Raw genomic sequence first — 26,047 nt, 5'->3', positions numbered from 1 at the left:
ACACAATAACCAAGCATAGAACTTAGACATCTCCTACTATGCGCCAATGAATGACTGGTACTATAGGTGATGTGCTGTAATATCTGGAGTTTTACAGCATGCACAAATACAGGCGACACTGTGTACAGATGACATCCCACCAAGACATAGCACAACACACAGAGACCACCACAGTAGAGTGCAAGCTCTGGAGCCTACCAGTGTACTACTAACCCACTGCATGTCATTCTGCCAAACTGATGATACATTGCATTATTCTACTGGATGCCCCATGAAGACATGATGCCCAGTGGCCCCTGGCAAGGCTGCCAGCCAGGCCCCCCACCCCCCAGTGACACTTCCTGGATGCTGGCTGATACATTGTAGCCACTCACCTTAGCGATCTGCTTCAGTGCAAAGGCGGCGTGACAGTAGCTGGGTCTCCGCAGCAGGTCCGAGCTGGGAGCCGGGTGGGAGGTTTTGTAGCCGGGGGGTAAATCTGTGCTGGGGGGGTCGGAGGCCATCGGGATCCTATGGCAAGTTGAAGGGGTTGGGGAGGGGAGGGAGGGAGAGATGACCAGGGGCAGCGGCTGCAATGGAAGAAGGGTGTCCGGGACAGAAATCACCAACACGGGCAGCAGCGGAGGTCAGTATAATCCATGCAGGGGGGTCCCATCTAGGTGGGCAGGTCCCTATGTCCCGGGGTCTTCATGCTCTCCGGGTGGCCGGTGAGAAGGAATCAGTGCGGAGTGCAGGGAGAGCTCTGTGGTCGGTGAGAGGGAGAGAGAGAGCTCCCAGCATCTGCGCTGGAGACTGCTCCTTACACTGCCTGAAAAGAGGGAGAGGAAGGGAAGGGGAGGAGGGGGCTGCAGGGAAATGTGCCCGGCTTCCCATTGGCTGAGGAAGAGGCAAATTACTCTCTAAACAACTCCTATTATTAGCTGCTAAGCAACAGCTCCCCAAAGTGAGGAGGGGGCGAGAGACCACCCAGGCTGCCCTCTCTCAAATCAATGAGGGGACTGGGGCAGGCAGGGGGGGCTCACACATAGAAGCCGCACAACTTTTACAGGAATTCTGCTCCACAGACCTCCAAATGCTACAAATTTCTTACCACCCTGCTCTGTCCAAACAACCCCCCCCCCCCACCACCCCCTTTCACTTCTTCCTTAGACAGCTGCACCCATCTATTGTCACAGAAAGGGGTGGGGGGGGGGGGTACCCCCCAAATCAGTGCCCCCCAAATGAGCACCCCAGATTATCACCCTCTAGAAATTCACATATGATATTATAAGGAACAGAGTCCTTGGCCCTAATATTCAGGGGGACCTGTGGGGGTTCAGCACTGGAGAGTTATCCTGGAGTTCCTCCTTTCTGTCTACACACTTTTTCTTTCTTTGGTTAGTTATAGAAAGCTCCAGTTGTAACATGTTTATCATTAGGAATGAGCCGTTTGTTGTTCTTTAAGCTTGGAAAAAATCAGGACATTGCTGGGCTAAACTTTCTCTCTCTTTTTTTTCAGACAGATGTTTATAGAACAAGATTGCAGAGCTGAGATGGATTATTTATATAAGGGATGTGTGTATTTCTATAGAGCCGGGCCCCACTCCCCCTCCCACCCACGAAATGCTCCATTTCACACGCATCACATCCCTGCACAAACACCACACACTGGCCCCAAACTCTCACAATCTCTCCAGACATCTTGCAGCAATTAAAAAAAAAAAAATTGATTGATTTATTTAATGTCCTTGTATCTCTATGGCAGAATCCTGACAGCAATTTACATACATCCCTTTGTGTCTAGTGAACTTATCCATTTGATAAGTAAACAACAATTAAAACAGGTCATAGTCATTCTCTACAATCCATTGTTCGGTAAAGATGTTTCATTTGTAATATTATTTTTAAAGATGTGAACCCATCACAGATCGATCTATCTATCTATCTATCTATCTATCTATCTATCTATCTATCTATCTATCTATCTATCAAATCTCTATGTAGCTATACATTATCTATCTATCTATCTATCTATCTATCTATCTATCTATCTATCTATCTATCTATCTATCTATCTATCTATCTATTATCAATATAGCTATACATTACCTATCTATCTATCTATCTATCTATCTATCTATCTATCTATCTATCTATCTATCTATCTATGTCTATATCTATCAAATCTCTATATAGCTATACACTATCTATCTATCTATCTATCTATCTATCTATCTATCTATCTATCTATCTATCTATCTATCTATCTAATATCAATATAGCTATACATTATATATCTATCTATCTATCTATCTATCTATCTATCAATCTATCGCTATATATCTATACATCTAAATCTATCAATCAAATCTATAGCTATACCTTATCTCTCTCTCTCTCTCTCTCTCTCTCTGTCTCTCTATCGCTATATAGCTATACATCTATAGCTATCAAATCTCTATGTAGCTATTCATTATCTATCTATCTATCTATCTATCTATCTATCTATCTATCTATCTATCTATCTATCTGCGATTTTGATAAGTAAATCCAAAAACACAGCTAATACCACTTTCAGACATTTTCATTGAAATGCCGGGTAGTTTTGCCGGTCCCTGCCTGACTCCCCTTTCACACAGACAAGCAAATTACGGGGTCAAGAATTTCTACCCGGTAATTTGCGAATCAACACGGGTATTTTGTCTGTGTGAAAGGGTCAACCCAGCATGCATGCATTGACCCGGGTGCATGCAGTGTGAACGGGTAAGCCGGGTCAAGGCCACCCGGCACCCGTTCTCTGCATAGGAGGAGGCGGTGCTTGGGGATGATTATCTCCAAGCACCGCCTCCAGTAGCGTCAGCGGTGACGTCACCAACCCGGCAATATGCCAGGTCGGGCAGCAAGTCTGTAGGGGTCTCAAGCCGGGTGGCACCTGGGAAGCACCCGTGTACACATTCCTGGGTGCGACCCGGCTATTGTGAATCTGAAAGGGGTATTAGTCGAAATTCCCAAGTCTCCAACCCTGGTAAATTCCTGGGTTCGAGGTCCCGGGAATTTCAACCCAGTTTGACCCTTTCACACAGAAAAAGGACCCGTGTTTTTCTGCAAATTACCGGGAAGAACTTCTTCACCCAGGAATTTGCCTTTCTGTCTGAAAAGGGGTATTAATCAGAGAACAGACTGGTAATTTATAGATTATTTTTAATTAGGTAAATAATACCTGTGATGGACCAATCTGTAATTACTTTGGCCCGCTGCTGCTGCTGTGCAGTGTGACTGTGATGTAAATAGAGGGTTTGCAAGGTTTGGGGAACAGCTGCAGAGAGAACCTGGCCTCACCTTTTGCTCATTCAAGGCCATCAATTATGTGCTGCTGTGACAGGTGCAGTACCTGAGAATAGCCAGAAGAGGGAGACCTAGCTCGGTGTTGGCCATGTGCTCCCATGTCAGGGTATATTACAGGCTCTCTGTAACTATCCCCCAGGGCTCTGACAATGAAACACAAGACAAAGTGTATCAATTTAATATACAAAGGAATGCAGGAGAGACCCCCACCCCTGTACAGAGACATCACACTATATACCGAGGGGCTAGTGAGACCTCACAGGGCTCTAATATATAGTCACACAGACAGAGCTGACAAATGATCCCGGTGTCCAAGAACAGCTCCAGGTTTTCAGGATTTGTCCCTGCACATTTTTGTCCCTGTTTTAGGGGTGGGAGGGAAAGGGAGACTTGATGACTGTACAAATGTAATTTTGTGTATATTTTCTTATTTTGTAGAAGTTTCACAGTACAAGGGAGTACTGCTTTTACTGTCCAGTATTACTGTATGTCACATTGGTGGAGAAATAATGCATACTGCTCTCACCTTCCCAGCAGCAGGCTGGGGGGATATGTATCAATCCTTGGAGATAACGTACCAGCCCATCAGCTTCTGTCATTTTACATGCTGTGTTTAATAAATGGCAGGAGCTGATTGCTTGGTACTTGTTGCGCTACTTCGGCTGGGTGAATCCATTCTGCCACAATTTAATCCCCCCCCCGTATCTCTTTCCACTTTCAGTGGCGCACCCAGGGGGGGTTTCCGAGCACCCGGAAACACCCCTCCACAAAAAAATATATATATATTTATTTTTTGCTGCATGAGTATTATTAATGGCTGTCTAGCGTCCTCTGCAGCCTGCTTTCTTCCTGATGGCACTTGTAAGTGCTTAATAAAAGTTAACTTTATTTTAATTATAGTACATATATATCCATGTGCAATTTGTGCATACATATATACACATGTATATACATACATACATATAAACACACACACATATTATATAAATACATGCACGTGTACTGTATGTGTATATATATATATATATATATATATGTATGCATGTTTAATATGCTATGTGTATATGTATATGTGTATATATATATATATATATATATATGTATACATAGGTGTATATACAGTGTATATATATGTGTATATATATATAGATATATACACACACACAGACACACTAGTTTTACGGACCCTACGGACCCAGCATATACTGGGTCACCTCAGTCCCCACCCCCGTGCTTGGCTCCACCCAGTTCTGGAACCCCCCCCCCCCCCCCCCCCCATGCAAATCCTGCGTTTGCCACTGACTTTATCTCTCCAAAGTTTGAAACATCTCCCCTCCACCTGAAGGATTCAACTTTTTACTTTTTCTCATGTATTCCTTTCATTACAATTTAGAGTGATATAAGCCCATATAGATATTACTATACACAGAACACAGAGTAAGTTGCCAATGGCCACCAATCAGCTACTATGTTTAATTTTATAGAATGCACTTTATAAATGTTACCTCAGCACTGATTGGTTGCCATGGGCAACTTCTCCACTGGTTCACTTCTCCACTCTTTTCACTGCTTCATGAATAGACCCCAATAACGGACAGTCTAGAGCTTAGTTATCTATAAGCGGTGTAAAATAATAGAGTTCCCGCCTAGGAATACTGATTTTCTGTTACGTCCTAGAGGATACTGGGGTTCCATTTAGTACCATGGGGTATAGACGGGTCCACTAGGAGCCATGGGCACTTCAAGAATTTGATAGTGTGGGCTGGCTCCTCCCTCTATGCCCCTCCTACCAGACTCAGTTTAGAAAATGTGCTCGGAGGAGCCGGTCACGCTGAAGGAAGCTCCTGAAGAGTTTTCTGCATTTATTTTATATGTTATTTTCAGGTAGGGCTGGTTGGCACCAGTCTGCCTGCTTTGTGGGACTTAGGGGGGAGTGTGGGGGGGGAATGGGCCAACCTCTTGAAGGCTTAATGGTCCCATTCCCCGCTGACAGGACACTGAGCTCCTGAAAGAACTATTCGCAAGTCCCACCACGGCGAGCGTACATTCCCGCAGCAGATCGCCACCCCTAACAGAGCCAGAAGAATGAAGAGTGATGAGTTCTAAGCCGGCGTCCCGGCTAGCGGGTCGCCGGCCATTATGGTGGCATGCGGGTACGAAGACGCATGGCTTCTAACCGGGGCGGAATGCATATCCAGACACAGTACACAGCTGCGTCTCAGTACTCTGTACACAGTACCCACACTGGCAAAAACAGCCAGATTACCTCAGCCAGTATAAAAAAAGCGGGAAGACCGCGAGCCATTGAAGGGGGGGTCTGGGACTCCAGGTCGACAACAAAAAGGTCGACACACCTTAGGTCGCCACCAATTGGTCGACACACCTTAGGTCGACATGGACACAAGGTCGACATGGAAAAAGGTCGACATGAGTTTTTTTTGGTGTCATTTTCTTCGTAGAGTGACGGGAAACCCCAATTAGTGCACCGCTTCCCCTCGCATGGCTCGCTTCGCTCGCCATGCTTCGGGCATGGTGCCTTCGCTTCGCTCGGCACAGATTACCGTTCCAATCGTAGTCCACGTGGATCGTTAAGTATGAAAAGGTTCCAAAAAATAAAAAAATTGTGAAAAACTCATGTCGACCTTTTTCCATGTCGACCTTGTGCGTGTCGACCTTTTTCTCATGTCGACCTTTTGTCCATGTCGACCTAAGGTGTGTCGACCAATTGACGTCGACCTAAGGTGTGTCGACCTTTTTGTTGTCGACCTGGAGTCTGGATACCTGAAGGGGTAGGGCTTCACTATGAGCAGATCCAGCAGCTCACCTGCGCCATTTTCCCTCTGCAGTGGACACAGACGCTGACTGACAGGGACGCGCAGCTCCTCCAGAGTGACTCCAGATTACCTCAGCGGTACCAGGGGGTCATAGCAGGGGGAAAGCGATTATTAGTGTACTAAGGGGGACATGTACTAAGCAGTGATAAAAGGTGAGAAGTGAGCCAGTGGAGATGTTTCCCATGGCAACCATTGATGTTACATTTATAATTTGCATACTTTGAAAGTATACAGAGCAGCTGATTGGTTGCCATGGGCAGCTTCTCCACTGGCTCACTTCTCCACTTTTATCAATGCTTAGTACATGTCCCCCTAAGTACCCTATCAGGGTACTTAATCTGCGACCCGGCTAAGCTTGGCATTAGCGATAAGGGCGCGGTGGGGCTGGCTCCAAATAACTCTGTGTCTCCCTGAAGGGCTCTTTGTAGGTTAATTGTGCTTAACCTTTGTGTGTGTGTGTGTGTGTGTGTGTGTGTGTGTGTGTGTGTGTGTGTGTGTGTGTGTGTGTGTGTGTGTGTGTGTGTGTGTGTGTGTGTGTGTGTGTGTGTGTGTGTGTGTGTGTGTGTGTGTGTGTGTGTGTGTGTGTCACATTTACATTATGTCAGGCAAAGAGTGTGTTTCTTGTACAGTGGAGTGTTCCTCTTCACCAGGGGGCTCACTACTGGGTACTCGGGGCAGTGCACCTTCCCAGAATTGCGGGGCTGAACCGGAGTGGGTTAATTGCATTAAGGGAATGATCTCAAATATTACTACAAAGCTATCCCGCAATGAGAAAGAGACGCAATACTTAAGACAAACTGTGGATGAGTTTATGAATAGAGACTCAGTCCCCAAACCAGTGTCTTAATCCCCTCCCATTTGTTCGCAAAAACGATCTCTGGCCAATATCCTGCAGTCTGACGCTGAAGGGTCAGACATGAAGGAGGGAGAGGTGGATTTGGAGGGGGGTGGGGGGGATGCTACTCTGTCACAGGGAATAGAGGCTATCAGAAATGTTCTGCAAATTCCTGATAAGGTGTCAGAGGAGTGTGAGGAATCTTATTTTAATGTAAAAAATAAATCCTCAGTCACTTTTCCTGCGTCAAAGGAATTGAATACCCTGTTTGAAGAACCGTGGGTTAATTCTGATAAGACATTTTAAATCCCTAAAAGGTTACTCTCATCTTTTCCTCTTTTGGATAGGAAAAAATGGGAAAATCCACAGATAGTGGACGCATCAGTCTCTAGTCTGTCAAGAAAAATTGTGTTGCCTGTTCCCGGTGCAGCCTCCCTAAAAGATACAGGCAGGTGTGGATGTGTGCCTACATTTGGGCTCCATAAAAGTCCAGATTTCGGCCTTGTCCATTTTCTTTCAAATACAATTGGCTTCTCTCCCTGAGGTCCAGACGTTTTTGGAAGGTGTTCTGCGCATCCAACCTCCCTTAATGCCTCCCACGGCACCTTGGGATCTTAATTTGGTGCTGCAGTTCCTCCAATTGGACTGGTTTGAACCGTTACAGGAGGTGGACGTAAAATATCTTACGTGGAAGACCGTTACACTGTTGGCCTTGGCTTCAGCAAGACGTGTGTCGGAGCTGGGGGATTTGTCTCACAAGAGCCCCTATTTAATTTTCCATGAGGACAGAGCTGAACTCAGAACTCGTCAGCAATTTATTCCGAAAGTGGTGTCTGCGTTTCACATCAACCAACCTATTGTGGTTCCGATTGTCACCAACACTTCCGCTACTTCAAAGTCTTTGGATGTTGTGAGGGCTTTGAAGGTATACGTAAAGAGGACAGCTCATCACAGGAAATCCGACTCGTTGTTCGTTCTATATGATTCCAATAAAATTGGGTGTCCTGCTTCAAAGCAGACAATTGCACGCTGGATCAGGTTCACTATCCAGCATGCTTATTCCACTGCAGGTTTGCCGGTTCCAAAATCTGTACAGTCCCACTCTACTAGGTCGGTGGGTTCTTCCTGGGCGGCTAACCGGGGTGTTTCGGTTTTACAGCTCTGCCGAGCAGCTACTTGGTCAGGTTCGAACACGTTTGCTAAGTTCTACAAGTTCGATACTTTGACCTCTGAGGACATTCAGTTTGGTCAAACAGCTCTGCAGGAACCTCGGCACTCCCCCACCTGGTTTGGGAGCTTTGGTACATTCCCATGGTACTAAATGGAACCCCAGTCTCCACTAGGACGTAAGAGAAAATAGGATTTTAATTACCTACCGGTAAATCCTTGTCTCGTAGTCCGTAGAGGATATTGGGCGCCCGCCCAGTGCTTCGTTCTTCCTGCACTGTTACTTGGTTAAGTATTGTTGGTTCAGCTTTTGCTGTTCCTGTTTAAAGTTGGGATAGCATGGCTTTCCTCTGTTTGTGTGTGCTGGTTCGGAATCTCACCACTATCTTTATCTATCCTTCTCTCAAAGTATGTCCGTCTCCTCGGGCACAGTTTCCTAGACTGAGTCTGGTAGGAGGGGCATAGAGGGTGGAGCCAGCCCACACTATCAAATTCTTAAAGTGCCTATGACTCCTAGTGGACCCGTCTATACCCCATGGTACTAAATGGAACCCCAGTATCCTCTACGGACTACGAGAAAAGAATTTACCAGTAGGTAATTAAAATCCTATTATCTTGTATGCCCAAGATGGCTGCCTCCTTTGTAATATGGTGCATTTGCTGTAAATGTAAAACGCTGTAAGTCCTCTAACAGGAAAGCCCTATATAAATAAATGTTATTATGTTATTTCTTTCATGGCGGAGGGCAATCAGTGATTTCTTATGAGAAAGAGATGTTAGTTTTTACCAGTAATAACACAGCGGGAGGATTAATGGGGCAGGTCATGGGTGGGGAAATGGGTGTGGATCATTAGATCGACAGTGTCTAGGTCGACAATGTTTAGGTCGACCACTATAGGTTGACAGTCACTAGGTCGACAGGGTTTGTAGGTCGACATGTCAAAAGGTCGACACAAGTTTTTCATTTTTTTTGTGTCGTTTTCTCCGTACAGTGACCGGGAAGCCCAATTAGTGCACCGTGTCCCCTCGCATGGCTCGCTTCGCTCTCCATGCCTCGGGCAAGGTACCTCGCTCTGCTACCGCTGCGCTCGGCACAGGTTACCGTTCCAGTCGTAGTCCACGTGGATCGTTAAGTATGAAAAAGTGCAAAAATTTTTTTTTAAAAACCTCATGTTGACCTTTTGACCTGTCGACCTAGAAACCCTGTCGACCTAAACATTGTCGACCTAGACACTGTCATTCTTCAGACCAGATCCCGGGGAAACCCATACCTCCCAACTGTCCCGATTTCAGCGGGACAGTCCCGCTAATTGGACACTGTCCTCCCTCCCACGGGTGGGGGGGCAGTTGGGAGATCCGGTGATCACCGCTGCTCTGCTTTGCAAAGCAGCCAGTGATCACACTTAGATGCCGGCATCTATCAGCGCAAGGAGGAGAGCCGGGGGCTGTCCAGCATCTCATGGAGTGCTGGACACGCCCCTAAAATGACAAAAACGGGGGTCGCTGTAATAGGCCACGCATCCTTGCCGCGAGACTCCGCCCCTTTCATCAAAGCCCCACCCCCTTTTAAGCCACGGTCGCGCGTCCGGCGCGGCATGTCCCGATTCCAGAGGGGCAGAAGTTGGGAGGTATGGGAAACCCCAAATCTTATCTCATGGAGCGCATGTCCTACCTCTATAACAGGGTTTTGTTCCTACAACTGGAAGCAAGGAAGGGTTATACTGTATATCTCACTGGGGGAAGCAGTATCAGAGACGCTTCCCTGTCATACAGTTATACACAAGCTTTCTGCACTTCCTGCTATTTAGGGCAGTAGATGGCACTGTTGTTGCTATGATATAATTATGAAGGGATTCAGACCTGATCACTGGGCTGCTAAAATTGTTCTCCTGCGATCAGATAGTCGCCGCCCCGGGTGAGTGTATATTCACCGTGCAAGTGTGAGATCACATGTGTAGCAGAGCAGCTAAAAATCCCTCAGTCAGCGGACAGCTGCAAATCCGTTCGCACCTCACTCACCATCTGATGTTTTTTACCAGTGTGTGCAGTGTGTGCGCAGTCCAGGACTTACTCCTCCAGTGCGATCAGAACGGGCTGATCGGGGCCGGAGCTGACGTCACATGCTCTCCCTGGAAACGCTTGGGAACGCCTGCGTTTTTGCTGAAAATGGCCAGTTACCACCCACAAACGTCCGCTTCCTGTCAATCAGCATGCGACTGGCTGTGCGATTAGAATTTTAGCACCAGCCTGTCGCTGACCGGCGATGCCTGTTGTTGTTGGCCGACGCACGTGTGCATTGCAGTGCATATGAAGTTAATGGCTGATCGCCCGCTGTGCGAAAAAGCACAGCAGCGTTCAGGTCTGAATCAGGCCCTATATCTCCATACTTCAGCAAGTCAGCATGGAAACTTCCACTCACATTGATGAGTAATGGGCCCTACACATTAGGTGATTGGCCGCCGAGGTGCACGCAGGGGGGGGGTGACAGTGGGAATGAAGTTTCTTCACTCCCCCGTCACCCGGCCCCATAGCCCTGCACATTGCTAATATGGATGAGATTGTCCATATTGGCATGCATGTATAAACTGTTTATCGTTGGTGGCTACACACTGAACCTCAGGGGGTGGTGAGCTGAAATGCTGATATCGCACCCATCGGCAGCAACATTTGAATACTGCCGGCGGGCACGATGGGGGTGGGAGGGGGGGACAGAAGATTTGAATCCCGCCCATATCATTCAGTTAGAGCTTTAAGTGTGTAGGGCCCTTACCTCCCCATCATTCCCCCCTCCTAACATCAGGGGAAATCAGATCTGATCGCAGCAGCAGATCTTTTAGCAGTTGGGCAGAACCATGGCCCTCATTCCGAGTTGATCGCTCGCTGCCGATTTTCGCAGCGATCAGGTACAAAAACAGCAAAACTGCGCATGCGTATGCACCGCAATGCGCAGGCGTGTCATATGGGTACAAAGAGGATCGGTGCTGAGTGATGGATTTAGCGAAGATTCCATTCGCACAGCCGAACACAAGGTGATTGACAGAAAGAGGGCATTTATGGGTGTCTGGAAGTGTTTGGGAAAACGCAGGCGTGTCCAGACGTTTGCAGGGCGGGTGTCTGACGTCAATTCCGGCACCAAAAAGACTGAAGTGATCGCAAGCGCTGAGTAAGCCCAGAGCTACTCGGAAACTGCACAAAATGTTTTGGTTCCGCTCGGATGCACAGGCGTTCGCACACCTGCAAAGCGAAAATACACTCCCCTGTGGGCGGCGACTATGCGTTTGCACGGCTGCTAAAAGTAGCTAGCGAGCGATCAACTCGGAATGACTCCCTTTTGTGCAGTGCAGGGGGGGGCAGATGTAACATGTGCAGAGAGAGTTAGATTTGGGTGGGGTGTGTTCAAACTGAAATCTAAATCGCAGTGTAAAAATGAAGCAGCCAGTATTTACCCTGCACAGAAACAATATAACCCACCCAAATCTAACTCTCTCTGCACATGTTACATCTGCCCCACCTGCACTGCATATGAGGGCTAATTCAGACCTGATCGCTACTGTGAATTTTCGTACAGCGGCCTATTAGGTCTAAACTCCACATGCGCTGCAGTGCGAATGTGCATGCCAGAGATGCAATCGGCATCTCAGCCCAGCAATCGCCTCTGCCTGACTGACAGGCAGAGGCGATCGCTGGGCGGGAGTGGGCGGGCTGGCGGCGTTTGGCCGCCATTTTGGAGGCGTGGTCCGGGTGCAATAGCATCGCCACCGTGAGATGCTATCGCACCTGTGCGGCGGGGGGAGGGCCAGACATGTGGGGCGGACTAGCCCTGTGCTGGGCGTCCCCCCGCATGTCAGGGTGGCTGATCGTAGCCATGCAAAATTTTCCACAGCTACGATCAGGTCTGAATTAGCCTTCATGGTTTTGCTCAACTGCTAACAAATTTGCTGCTGCGATCAACTCTGAAATACCCCCATCACTGCACTACTTCTTTCTAATCCTACTTACCCAATATCCTTTCCCACTTCAACCTACCTTTTCTCATTTAACTTGGCCTCTTAACTCCCAAATCAGGTACCCAGCGTCCCAGCTCCACCTCAGAAACCACTGTCATACACCCAAAATTAGTGCTTCCGTTTTCCGATTTGTTTTTAATTTTTATTATGAATTCCCCACTGAATATCACACTTCCACAAATTACTCATCCCCCCCACTATAACCTATGTAGTGTCCCCAAGATGGCTGCCTCCCCTGGTACCTTCGTAGGCAGGATAACAGACCTCTTCCAGTCCCGCCTTCCCATCCCCGGACTGCAGTGTCCTGCGAGGGGGCGGAGGCAAGGTTGGGAAGTCTCCCTCTCACCTGCTGCTCTGCGTGGTGAATAGTTGCAGCATCCATACCCTATGGAGAGGGACTGAGGTCATCCTAACAGCTCGGGAAGCGCTAGACATATTCCCACAATGACAATAAATGGGAGTATGAGGCACGACCATCCTCTTGTAACGATAGGCCATGCACGCGTCTGAGGCACCCGTATAATGTCCTGCTCTGCTCCAAGTCCTCCCCACTGTTGGGAGGTATGGGATAAACAACATTTGGAACGAATTACTAAACATGGCTGCCTCACATTGTATATTGTTCATGATTTCTGTATTTTATGCAGAAGTAAAGCGCCTTGAGTCTTAAGAGCGATAGTAATTACATTATTATTATATATACAGGTTCCTAATACAGGCTTGTTAGCTTTTACATTTATGACATTTACATTACTGCTGGCATTATTTTCAGAAGCAAAAACTAGTCTCATCTATCTTCCATTCAAAAAGACAGCAGAAGTGACCGAAGTGTGTATGCTCCTAACAGTGAGTGTCCACATTCAGTGAGTGTTCCTAGCAGTGAGTGTCTACAGTCAGTGAGTGTTCCTAGCAGTGAGTGTCAACATCCAGTGAGTGATCCTATCAGTGAGTGTCAACATCCAGTGAGTGTTCCTAGCAGTGAGTGTCAACATCCAGTGAGTGTTCCTAGCAGTGAGTGTCTACATTCAGTGAGTGTTCCTAGTAGTGAGTGTCAACATCCAGTGAGTGTACCTAGCAGTGAGTGTCTACATTCAGTGAGTGCTCCTAGCAGTGAGTGTCTACATCCAGTGACTGCTTCTAATAGTGAGTGTCATAGAAACATACAATGTGACGGCAGATAAGACCCACTTGGCCCATCTAGTCTGCCACTTTTTTTTACCATATTTTTATCTCAAACCTTATTTGATCCTTCTTTCTTTGTTAGGGTATCCTTATGTCTATCCCATGCATGTTTAAATTGCTCTACTGTCTTAGCCTCTACCACCTCTGATGGGAGGCTATTCCACTTGTCCACTACCCTTTCTGTGAAGTCAATTTTCCTAAAATTTCCCCTGAATCTACCTCCCTCCAGTCTCAATGCATGTCCTTGTGTCCTATTGCTTCTCTTCATTTGAAGAATGTTTGAGAAGCAATAGGACACAAGGACATGCACATCCAATGAGTGATTCTAGCAGTGAGTGTCCACATCCAGTGAGTGCTCCTAGTAGTTATTGTCCACATCCAGTGACTGCTCCAAATAGTGAGTGTCCACATGCAGTGAGTTCTCATAGCAGTGAGTGTCCACATGCAGTGAGTTCTCATAGCAGTGAGTGTCCACATACAGTGAGTGTGCCTCGCTTTGTGGGTTAGTGAATGGAGAAAAGAATGAACAATGTGAAAACTTTAAATCTGTCACTTTACAGCTAATATTAGTACAAACACTTTAAGACCACCCGAGGTGGACCATCTCTTTCTTTCATTTGTCTGTCTGTATCACATGTACCCTGGGAGTAAGGGGACACTGGGGCTGTCTGTATTACATGTGTCCTGAGTGTGAGGGGACAACGGGACTGTCTGTATAACGTGTCCTGATAGTGATGGGATATCAGACCTGTCTATATTACATGTACCATGAGAGTGAGGGGACACTGGGACTGTCTGTATTATATGTGTCCTGAGTGTGAAGGGACATAAGGACTGTCTGTATTACATGTATTCTGAGTGTGAGGGAACAACAGGACTGCCTGTATAACATGTGTCTTGAAAGTGAGGAGACATCAGGACTGTCTGTATTATATGACGTGTCCTGAATGTGAGGGACATCAGGACAGTGTGTATAACATGTGTCCTGAATGTGAGGGACATCAGGACAGTGTGTATAACATGTGTCCTGAATGTGAGGGACATCAGGACAGTGTGTATAACATGTGTCCTGAGTGTGAGGGGACATCTGGACTGTCTGTATTACATGTGTCCTGAGAGTGAGGGAACACTGGGACTGTCTGTATTTTATGTGTCCTGAGGGTGAGGGAACACTGGACTGTCTTTATTACATGTGCCCTGAGAGTGAGGGAACACTGGGACTGTCTGTATTTTATGTGTCCTGAGGGTGAGGGAACACTGGACTGTCTTTATTACATGTGCCCTGAGGATGAGGGCACACCAGGAGGGACGTGCGGTGAGCTAAATAGCTCAGGAGGCACTGGCTAGCACCAGAGCCAGATTTATATGCAATATATGAGCCAAAGCATACATCTGGGCATTATACACAGGTGCAGCAGTATAAATTCCTGGAAATTTGGTGAGTTTTGATCAGAGATGTGCGGAAAAGATACACACTTTTTACTCCAGCGTTTTGGCTATAAAAATTATTAGAATAATGCAAAAAAGTTATTTCAAACATATTCTTTGTATTTTTCATATACTTGATACAGTCAAAACTCTGGCACAAACGTTAGTATGACAGGAAAGGCTCTGCCTCACCTGCCTCACCCCACCGCACGTCTGAGGGAACAGTGGGACTGTCTGTATTATATGTGTCCTGAGGGTGAGGGAACATTGGGACTGTCTGTATTACATGTATCCGGAGAGTGAGGCGATACCGGGACTGTCTGTATTATATGTGTCCTGCGATTGAGGAGACACCAGGACTGTCTGTATCAGAGCCGGCCCTAGCCAATATGATGCCCTAGGCAAGATTTTGGCTGGTGCCCCCTAGCACCACCGCTGGTTCTGCCTCTGACCTTGCACCTCTTTCCCAGCACCATCACCCCTCACTCATAGCAGTCCTTGTACCCCCAATATTTTAAATAGGAACAGTTCGCACATTTGACGCACAGCCCAAAAAGGGGCATCTTCTTGCTGGGAAGGGGCATGGCCACACAATAGTAACCCCAATTCCAATTACGCCACACAGTACTGCAACTTTATTTACATTTTATCTTGCGATAGTGTCCATAATTCATATTACATCACACAGTAGTATCACTTTACTTTATAAACGTTACTTCTCACAGTAGAGCCCCTTATTCACATTACATCACACTGAATTGCTCCTTACTCACATTACACCACACCTCATTGTTCTTTATTCACATTAGACGACACAGTAGTGCCCTTTCTATATGCAACGCCACATAGTAGAGCACCTTATACACATAATGCCACATATTAGTAATGCATTTATACACAATTTCACACAGTAATGCCCCTTACACATATGAGACACATTAATGTCCTTATAAACATAATGCACCTTACACATTATGACAACCTTTATTAATGCCCTTTTACACATAATGTCCCTTACACATGCCGCACGTTATTAATGCCCTTATACACATAATGACACACGTAGTGCCCCCTACACATTTGCTGCACATTATTAGTGCCCCTATACACATAATGACACACATACAGTAGTAACCTGTTACACATATGCCGCACATTATTAATGCCCTTATACACATAATGACACACATAGTGGCCCTTTACACATATGTTGCACATTATTAATGCATTTTTACATGACACACATAATGCTCCTTACACATATTCTGAACACTACTGCACAACCAACCCACTTGCATGCACACAGCACTCACACTTCCACTAACACTGTGACCTCTGCCTCTGCTTGGATACAGATGTGTCCTCACAAATCTTGCATCAATGCTAACGTCGGGCACCTTTTTTTTTAATGACAATGCATCTTATTTGTATTGCTATGTGGCTAGGATGCACAAGCAGCTTCTGCTGATTAAACTGATATGCAGAATGCCTATATACTGTGTGAGACTGTGGCTGTATCTGCATATGAAATGCTACATACAGAATATAGGCATGCCGCATATCATTTTTATCAGCAGAAGCTGATGATGCCCCTAGGCATATCAAATGCCCTAGGCAATTGCCTAGTTTGCCTATGCCTATGGCCGGCTCTGGTCTGTATTACATGTGTCCTGGGAGTGGGGGGGACACTGGAACTGTCTGTATTACATGTGCCCTGAATGTGAGGGACAACAGGACTATCTGTATTACATGTGTCCTTTGAGTGAGATAACTTTGGGATTGCCACTGCAACCTGCAAGCACTTATCAGATCCACAAGGGGCCCCAGCAACCTGCAAGCACTTATCAGATCCACAAGGGGCCCCAGCAACTTGCAAGCACTTATCAGATCCACAAGGGTCCCCAGCAACCTGCACCCACTTATCAGATCCACAAGGGCCACATCACAGTTGTACTCATCTCTGCAGCTGGACCACCTCCATCCGTACATGTGGTGTCATTGCCATTATAACTATCAGCGCACACTTGAACCAGCCGCATTCTTAGTGCAAAAAATGTGAAAACAGGCGTAATTACACATATCCGCAACTCTGCGCAGCCGGCAGTCCCAGCGACACACCTTCACTGAATGTTGCATACATGAGAGCCTGGTTACAGGCCTTCAGCCGCAAAAGGAGATACGCCATAGTTGTGTACGCTTGGTTCTGGGGCATGCTGAGAGCAAAAACATGAAATATATGCTTCGCAGACAGGCCTGCGTTCAACTCTCCATCAGCTCCATTATGATTAATATAATAATACAGCAATTGCAGGTGGCAGCAACAGAAGATTGAGTGCAACATTCTGGAGCAGAGAAATTGTACTAGGTTGAAGGGGTCAAGTTGGTAGCAGAGGCGGATCCAGGAGGGGGTGGTCAGTGCGATCACAGTGCGTTCGTCCGTCTACTACTGTCACGATCCGGGTGTCTGGTCACCATTTTCTGCCAGTTATGTGTCTCCTGAGATTGGCTTAGCGTGCTAGGCTCGGGTCATTATTGTGTTTTGGGTACATTTCATTGTTATGTTACCTACAGTGGCGGCTCAGCGGTCTTCTTAGTGTATTCACCTGGCTTGGTGTGGTGCTCTCTGCCCATCGCGGCCATCGCCGCTGCACCCGTGGTCCTGCCGCATGGAGACTGAGTGTGGCGTCTCCTGTGAGCCGCGGCCGCTGCTGTCATCCCTTTGGCCACTGTACCTGCAGCGTGGAGTCTTCTGTTGCCGCGGCCTCCGCCGCCATTATTGTTTGGCACATGGTTCTTTTCCCCTTCCAGCTCTGTTCATGGGCGCAGCCATGTTGGACAAGATCACGTCAAGTCTTTCACCAATCCGCAGCGCTGCTGCTGCCTTTGTCAAGTTGTCAGCCAATGCCTGTTCACCAGTGGGTATAAATATCCTGTCCCAGCTCCCAGTAAATGGTCATTGCTTCAATTGTCTTCCAGTCTGCACGTTCACCATAGGCTCTCCAGTGTTATATTCTGCAGTACAGCCTGACTCCCCTGTGTCCATACTCTGCGGTGCAGTCTGCTTCTCCAGTGACAACTCTCTACAGTGCAGTCTGCTTCTCCTGTGATAACCCTCTACAGTGCAGCCTGCTTCTCCAGTGACAACTCTCTACAGTGCAGTCTGCTTCTCCTGTGATAACCCTCTACAGTGCAGCCTGCCTCCCCTGTGATAACTCTCTGCGGTGCAGTCTGACTTTCCTGCTACTTGCACCTGGTGTCGGCAGAGTATATACTTTGGCTAATAGTAGCTATTCTCCAGCGGAACTCTGTTCACATGGTTCTCAGTTTCCCACATTATAGCTAAGTGCTATTCCTGCGACCTCTAGCATAATTCTTGTATTTCTTCAACGTTCTCAAGCATCACTAAACACCCACAACTGTTCTTTCAAGTTCTGGTCTCAAACCAGCTGAAGTTCAGAGACTTTCTTCACGTTTATTGTTTGTTTCATTTTCATGACTTTTATTATTTAATAAAAACCCTTAAAGCTTATCTCCAGTTGTCGTGGTCACGCCTTCGGGCATTAGTGCTACAGCTATTGCACATGTCTAGGAGTCCCATCATACCTCCTAGGTTTCAGTACCCGTCAGCCCCTACAACTGAGGCTTCCCGCTACCAACACCAGCCCTCAGTTGTGACAGTAAGCACTGACCTAATGAAGCCGGTCGGAGATCAAGTCCAAGGGACTAGGCCATTGCAAGAACTGGCAGCCCGCCTTGAACACCAGGAGGCTGCACAAGGCCATGTCATCCATTCAGGACCTCTCCTCCCGGCTGGATGAAATTCAAGCAACCCTCCGTGGGTCAGGGGCGTCCAGTGTACCAACTGTAGCACCTACGGTGGTGTCCCCACCCGCCATACCCATTTCTGCTCCACGACTCCATTTGCCGACACCTACTAAATATGACGGATCCCCGAAAGCCTGCAGAGGTTTCTTAAACCAGTGTGAGATCCACTTTGAGTTGCAACTGGGCAGTTTTCCTACAGACTGCACTAAAGTTGCTTATATAATCTCTCTTCTGACTGGCTCTGCCCTCGACTGGGCATCACCCTTATGGGAAAGATCAGATACGCTGTTGTCATCCTACTCTGACTTCGTGGCAACTTTTAGACGCATCTTTGATGAGCCAGGTCGAGTATCATCAGCCTCTTCTGAAATCCTCCGGCTACGACAGGGGACACGAACTGTCGGTCAGTATTTAGTTAAATTCCAGACTTTGGCGTCAGAAGTTTCCTGGAATGAGGAAGCCCTCTATGCAGCTTTCTGGCAAGGCCTGTCTGAATGTATTAAAGATGAGCTCGCTACTAGAGACTTGCCCTCGAAATTGAATGAGCTCATATCGCTCTGCACCAAGGTTGACCTAAGGTTCCGCGAAAGGGCTATAGAGCGAGGCAGATCAACAACTCATAAGACTCCTTCTGCTCCTCCTCCTCGCCAGCTATCTCTGCCCAAAGATGAACCTATGCAGATAGGTCACTCACGATTATCTCCAGCTGAGCGTAGAAGACGTCTATATCACCATCTTTGCCTGTATTGCGCTGCTCCATCTCACCTCATTAACGCCTGTCCCGAGCGTCAGGGAAACTCCAAGTCCTAGCCCGCCAAGGAGAGGGTCGGCTAGGAGCAATGAATTCCTCTCCGTCTTCAAGTGACTGTAACCTCTCAGCTTCTCTTCAGGTGGCTCAACGTACCAAGAATCTTGTTGCTTTGTTGGATTCTGGAGTAGCCGGAAACTTTATAACTGAGATATTAGTTAAGCAGTGGTCTCTACCCACTGAGAGACTTTCATTTCCTATATGTTTAACTGCCGTGGACGGTAGTAAGATTTCTGTTGCGGTAATTACCTTCAAGACCCTACCTATCCGTCTGACGGTAGGGGTTCTGCACACCGAACTGATTTCTTTTCTGGTAATTCCAAGGGCCACGCATCCTGTGGTTCTAGGCCTCCCAGGGCTTTGTTTGCATAATCCTCAAGTTGATTGGAGGACTACCCATATCCTGGCATGGGGTCCTTCCTGTTCTGAGTCATGTCTACGCAAAGTACTTGTTTGCAAATCCTCCTCTAAGTCTCCTGATGTTCCACCTGCTCCATGTCAGGATTTCACTGATGTGTTCAGTAAGTCTTCAGCTGATATTCTTCCTCCCCATAGAGAGTGGGACTGCCCCATTGATCTCATCCCAGGGAAAACTCCTCCTCATGGACGTACATATCCATTGTCCTTGCCTGAAACCCACTCTATGGAAGAGTATATTAAGGAGAACCTGGCCAAAGTGTTGATCCGGCCTTCATCTTCTCAAGATGGCGCAGGCTTCTTCTTCGTAAAGAAGAAAGATGGTGGCCTGCGGTCTTGTATTGACTACCGGGGTCTGAATGACATCACAGTGAAAAATCGGCACCCTCTGCCGCTTATCACCGAGTTGTTTGACCGCATCAGTGGAGCCACCATTTTTACAAAGTTCGATTTAAGGGTGCTTATAATCTCATTCGAATTCGAAAGGGAGATGAGTGGAAGACCGCTTTTAACACCTGTGACGGACATTATGAGTACCTCGTCATGCCCTTTGGACTCAGCAATGCTCCAGCGGTATTTCAACACTTCGTGAATGAAATCTTTAGGGACATTATTGACACATTGTGGTTTATCTCGATGATATCCTTATCTTTGCGAATGATCTGGAGGAACATCGCTTCTGGGTGAAAGAAGTTTTGTCCCGTCTCCGTACCAATCATCTGTATTGCAAACTGGAAAAATGCGTCTTTGAAGTTAAATCTATTCCATTCCTGGGGTATATTGTGTCCGGTTCAGGCCTGGAGATGGATCCCGAGAAGCTTCAAGCCATCCAAGATTGGCCGATTCCTGTAACCCTCAAAGGCATCCAGAGATTCCTAGGTTTCACCAACTATTACAGGAAATTTATTAGAGACTTCTCCACCATCGCTGCACCTATTACTGCGCTTACAAAGAAAGGTGCTAACCCTACCAAGTGGTCTGAAGAAGCCGTTCAAGCCTTCCATCAGTTGAAACAGAAGTTCATCTCTGCTCCAGTATTAAAGTAACCAGATACTAGCTCACCCTTTACCCTAGAGGTGGATGCCTCTTCTGTTGGAGTGGGCGCAGACCTGTCTCAAAGAGCCAATGATGGTCATCTACATCCCTGTGGGTTCTTCTGTCTGAAGTTTTCCCCGGCCGAGCGCAACTATGCCATTGGTGACCAAGAGCTTTTGGCTATCAAAATTGCACTGGAGGAGTGGAGATATTTGTTAGAGGGTGCTTCTCATATCATCACCATTCTGACGGATCACAAGAACCTTTTGTATTTAAAAAAACGCTCAATGTCTTAACCCTCGTCAAGCCAGGTGGGCACTCTTTTTCTCCAGATTTGACTTCAAACTTCAGTTTTGTCCTGGGTCACAGAATCGTAAGGCTGATGCCCTCTCCCGCTCTTGGGAGCAAGAAAATGAGTCTGAGTCTACTGACAAGCATTTAATTATTGATCCAGTGGTGTTCTCCACATGCCCCCATCAGGGAAAAATTTTGTAAAGCCGGCTCTCAGAAGGAAGCTCTTGCATTGGGCACATTCCTCCCGTTTTGCCGGACATGCAGGCATCCAGAAGACCTTAGAATTCATTTCCAGATCATACTGGTGGCCGACCTTGAAGAAGGACATTACTGAGTTTGTTGCGTCATGTCCAAAATGTGCTCAGCACAAAGTGCCCCGCCAGTCACCCGTTGGGCAACTGGTTCCATTATCTGTTCCTCATCATCCGTGGACTCACTTATCTATGGATTTCGTCACAGATCTCCCTATGTGTAATAAATGTAATACCATCTGGGTGGTAGTCGACCGGGTTCACCAAGATGGCTCATTTCATTCCTCTCACCGGTCTTCCGTCAGCTTCCAAGTTGGCACAAGTCTTCATCCAAGAGATCTTCAGGTTACATGGTCTGCCAGAGGAGATTATTTCTGACAGAGGTGTTCAGTTTGTGGCCAAGTTCTGGCGAAGTCTTTGCCAGGCTCTCCAAGTCAAATTGAAATTCTCTACAGCCTATCACCCCCAAACCAATGGGCAAACTGAGAGGGTGAATCAGGACTTGGAGGCCTTCCTCCGCATCCATGTCTCATCCTCCCAAGATGATTGGGTTCAACTCCTCCCATGGGCTGAATTTTACCACAACAATCAGTACCATTCTTCACTTCTTCTACATCATTCTTCACCAACTATGGGTTTCACCCAAAAGTCCCAGAGTTCCAACCGCTTCCAACAACATCTGTGCCTGCAGCTGATATCATGCTTCAGCAGTTTTCTGACAACTGGAAGAATGTTTGAGCAGCTCTTCTGAAAGCGTCCTCCAGGTACAAGAAATTTGCGGATAAGAAGCGTAGGGCAGTTCCTGCTCTTAAAGTTGGTGATCGTGTCTGGTTATCTACAAAGAATTTAGGATTGAGGGTCCCAAGCATGAAGTTCGTTCCCCGCTTTATTGGACCTTTTCTGATTGAACAAGTCATTAATCCAGTGGTTTACAAGCTTAAGCTACCTCCATTTCTAAAAGTTCCTAAAATATTCCATGTTTCACTCCTCAAACCAGTAATTCTGAATTGCTTTCACTCTGCGCTCCCCTCTAATCCCAAAGTCCAGACTCAACGTGGTGTTGAGTATGAGGTTGCCTAGATCCTAGATTCACGCCTCAGATATGGTCGTCTTCAATATCTAATTGATTGGAAGGGCTACGGTCCTGAGGAACGTTCCTGGACGAATGCATCAGATGTCCATGCTCCTAAATTGGTCCGGGATTTCCATGCCAGATTTCCTCGGAAAACGAAGAAGTGTCCTGGGGCCACTCCTAAAGGGTGGGGTGCTGTCACGATCCGGAGTCTGGTCACCATTTTTTGCCAGTTAGGTGCCGGCTCAGCGGTCTTCTTAGTGTATTCACCTGGCTTGGTGTGGCGCTCTCTGCCGTCGCCGCCGCACCCTTGGTCCTGCCGCATGGAGACTGACTGTGGCGTCCCCTGTGAGCTGTGGCCGCTGCTGTCATCCCTGTGCCCGCTGTACCTGCAGCGTGGAGTCTTCTGTTGCCGCAGCCTCCGCCGCCATTATTGTTTGGCACATGGTTCTTTTCCCCTTCCAGCTCTGTTCATGGGCGCAGCCATGTTGGACAAGATCACATGTCAAGTCTTTCACCAATCCGCAGCGCTGCTGCTGCCTGTGTCAAGTTGTCAGCCAATGCCTCTTAACCAGTGGGTATAAATATCCTGTCCCAGCTCCCAGGAAATGGTCAGTGCTTCAATTGTCTTCCAGTCTGTAGGTTCATCAGAGGCTCACTAGTGTTATATTCTGCAGTACAGCCTGACTCCCCTGTGTCCATACTCTGCGGTGCAGTCTGCTTCTCCAGTGACAACTCTCTACAGTGCAGTCTGCTTCTCCTGTGATAACCCTCTACAGTGCAGCCTGCTTCTCCTGTGACAACTCTCTGCAATGCAGCCTGCCTCCCCTGTGATAACTCTCTACAGTGCAGTCTGCTTCTCCTGTGAGAACCCTCTACAGTGCAGCCTGCTTCTCCTGTGACTACTCTCTGCAATGCAGCCTGCCTCCCCTGTGATAACTCTCTGCGGTGCAGTCTGACTTTCCTGCTATTTGCACCTGGTGTCGGCAGAGTATATACTTTGGCTAATAGTAGCTATTCTACAGCGGAACTCTGTTCACATGGTTCTCAGTTTCCCACATTATAGCTAAGTGCTATTGCTGCGATCTCTAGCATCATTCTTGTATTTCTTCAACGTTCTCAAGCATCACTAAACACCCACAACTGTTCTTTCAAGTTCTGGTCTCAAACCAGCTGAAGTTCAGAGACTTTCTTCACGTTTATTGTTTGTTTAATCTTTCATGACTTTTATTATTTAATAAAAACCCTTAAAGCTTATCTCCAGTTGTCGTGGTCACGCCTTCGGGCATTGGTGCTACAGCTATTGCACATGTCTAGGAGTCCCATCATACCTCCTAGGTTTCAGTACCCATCAGCCCCTACAAGTGAGGCTTCCCGATACCAACACCAGCCCTCAGTTGTGACAGCTACTTTGTGCAAATGCTGCTACAAACTCGTGTGGCTCAATGCGCAAAGACTGAGATGCCACTTTCACTACTGGTCACACCATTTAAACTTGCACCAGCCATTTGGCATAACACTGACTTCCGTAACACGCCCACTGACACTCCCATAACATGCCTATGAGACGCCCACTGACACTCCCATGACACGCCCACTGAACAGACTATATCTGCGTGCACTACTGTACAGCCCACAGTCACCGCCCAGCAGCTCCCATAACTTTTACGACAGCTATCTGATACCGAACATCGCCGTAGCGTGCGGCACTTAATCAAACCCATAGGGGTCTATTTACTAAGCCTTGGATGGAGATAAAGTACCAGCCAGTCAGCTCCTAACTGTAATTTTTCAAACACAGCTGTTGGGCAGATGTATTAACCTGGAGAAGGCATAAGGAAGTGATAAACCAGAGATAAGTGCAAAGTGATAAACGCACCAGCCAATCATCTCCTAACTGTTAATTTGCATATTGGAGCTGATTGGCTGTTGCGTTTATCACCTTGCACTGCTTTATCATTTCCTTATGCCTTCTCCAGGTTAATACATCTGCCCAACAGCTGTGTTTGAAAAACGTCAGTTAGGAGCTGATTGGCTGGTACTTTATCTCCATCCACTTTATTTCAATCCGAGGCTTAGTAAATAGACCCCTTAAGCTCTTGAATGTTCAACTGAATTATTATTCTACCAACTGCTGCTAGTTATTTATTTAATATACCTCTCCCCCACCCAAAAAATGAACAAATAAGGGAAAGGGTTAACAATGTCATAATCCATGATACCGTACAGCCCCAGTCAGATAATGCCGTATAGACGCTGCGGACGCACTGGTACTGGTATACACATAGGAGCATTGATAGATATAGTCTAAACACAGACACACTCATATATACAATGCACAGAACTGGCCCCACACCTGTACTGTGCAAATTGCAGCTCACGTTCCCTGCATCAGGATTAGCCTGACATGCGTGTTACCCTGCACCTAACGTATTATACTTACACTATAGGAAGGGACCAAACTGTGTCATGTTAATGTGACAAGACTTGTGCAAGGACGAGCCTTCCTGCAGAAGGAAACTGTTATCAAATAGCCAATTACATCAGAGTTGTAGTGGCTGATTCTGAGTCATAGGCAAGTGGCAATGTGCACGCCTCTGGCGGACTTCATTATACTGCGCATGCGCCAAAGAAAGAAACCTGGCCTCATTCATATCTGTACACAGAGCCGATGGTATATGCAAATACGATGTTTGAGTGTCTGCACATGTGCGGAATGGGTCTTGCGTTGTCACTCGCAGACCCCTCAGCACAGAATGATTGACATGCAGCAGCATTTTGAGTTGCAGAGCGGTACCTGTAACTATTATTCAAAACGGGGGCGAGGTGTTGTCCCCATTTTGAAGGCATGACGGGTCCATGGTCTGCGTCGTCTTGTCCGAATCCTACAGCCAGCCTGAGTAATCTTCAACCTGTAACGTTAGTCGCGATGGTGATCTGATGCAGCATCCTCAGGCGCATCACTCGGATCCTCGCCAATGCTAACAGGAGGCGTCTGTCTCCTACAGACGCATCACTCGGATCCTCGCTAATGCTAACAGGAGGCGTGTATCTCCTACAGACGCATCACTCGGATCCTCGCCAATGCTAACAGGAGGCGTCTGTCTCCTACAGACGCATCACTCGGATCCTCGCTAATGCTAACAGGAGGCGTGTATCTCCTACAGACGCATCACTCGGATCCTCGCTAATGCTAACAGGAGGCGTCTATCTCCTACAGACGCATCACTCGGATCCTCGCTAATGCTAACAGGAGGCGTCTGTCTCCTACAGACGCATCACTCGGATCCTCGCTAATGCTAACAGGAGGCATCTATCTCCTACAGACGCATCACTCGGATCCTCGCTAATGCTAACAGGAGGCGTATATCTCCTACAGACGCATCACTCGGATCCTCGCTAATGCTAACAGGAGGCGTCTGTCTCCTACAGACGCATCACTCGGATCCTCGCTAATGCTAACAGGAGGCGTCTGTCTCCTACAGACGCATCACTCGGATCCTCGCTAATGCTAACAGGAGGCGTCTGTCTCCTACAGACGCATCACTCGGATCCTCGCTAATGCTAA

At 47.3% G+C, this 26,047-nt stretch overlaps 1 protein-coding gene across 3 annotated transcripts in view; it reads right to left on the bottom strand.

Annotated features, from left to right (window-relative positions):
* PTCH2 (patched 2) overlaps positions 1-26,047 on the bottom strand; it is a 90,938-nt gene that overhangs the window by 27,651 nt on the left and 37,240 nt on the right. Inside the window, exon 1 of one of the 3 annotated variants that reach the window (XM_063939441.1) lies at positions 375-851. The exons of the other annotated variants lie outside the window; for them this stretch is intronic. Within the exon in view, the coding sequence (XP_063795511.1) occupies positions 375-503 (129 nt within the window). The 5' untranslated portion in view covers positions 504-851. Of the gene's footprint in view, positions 1-374; positions 852-26,047 lie in introns of those variants that run through there. 3 annotated transcript variants of the gene reach the window in all.

This window comes from Pseudophryne corroboree, chromosome 9 (genome assembly GCF_028390025.1).
Source record: "Pseudophryne corroboree isolate aPseCor3 chromosome 9, aPseCor3.hap2, whole genome shotgun sequence".
NCBI lineage: Eukaryota > Metazoa > Chordata > Amphibia > Anura > Myobatrachidae > Pseudophryne > Pseudophryne corroboree.
Note: the sequence above shows the minus strand (reverse complement) of the source record. Positions and strands in the feature narration are given on the sequence as shown.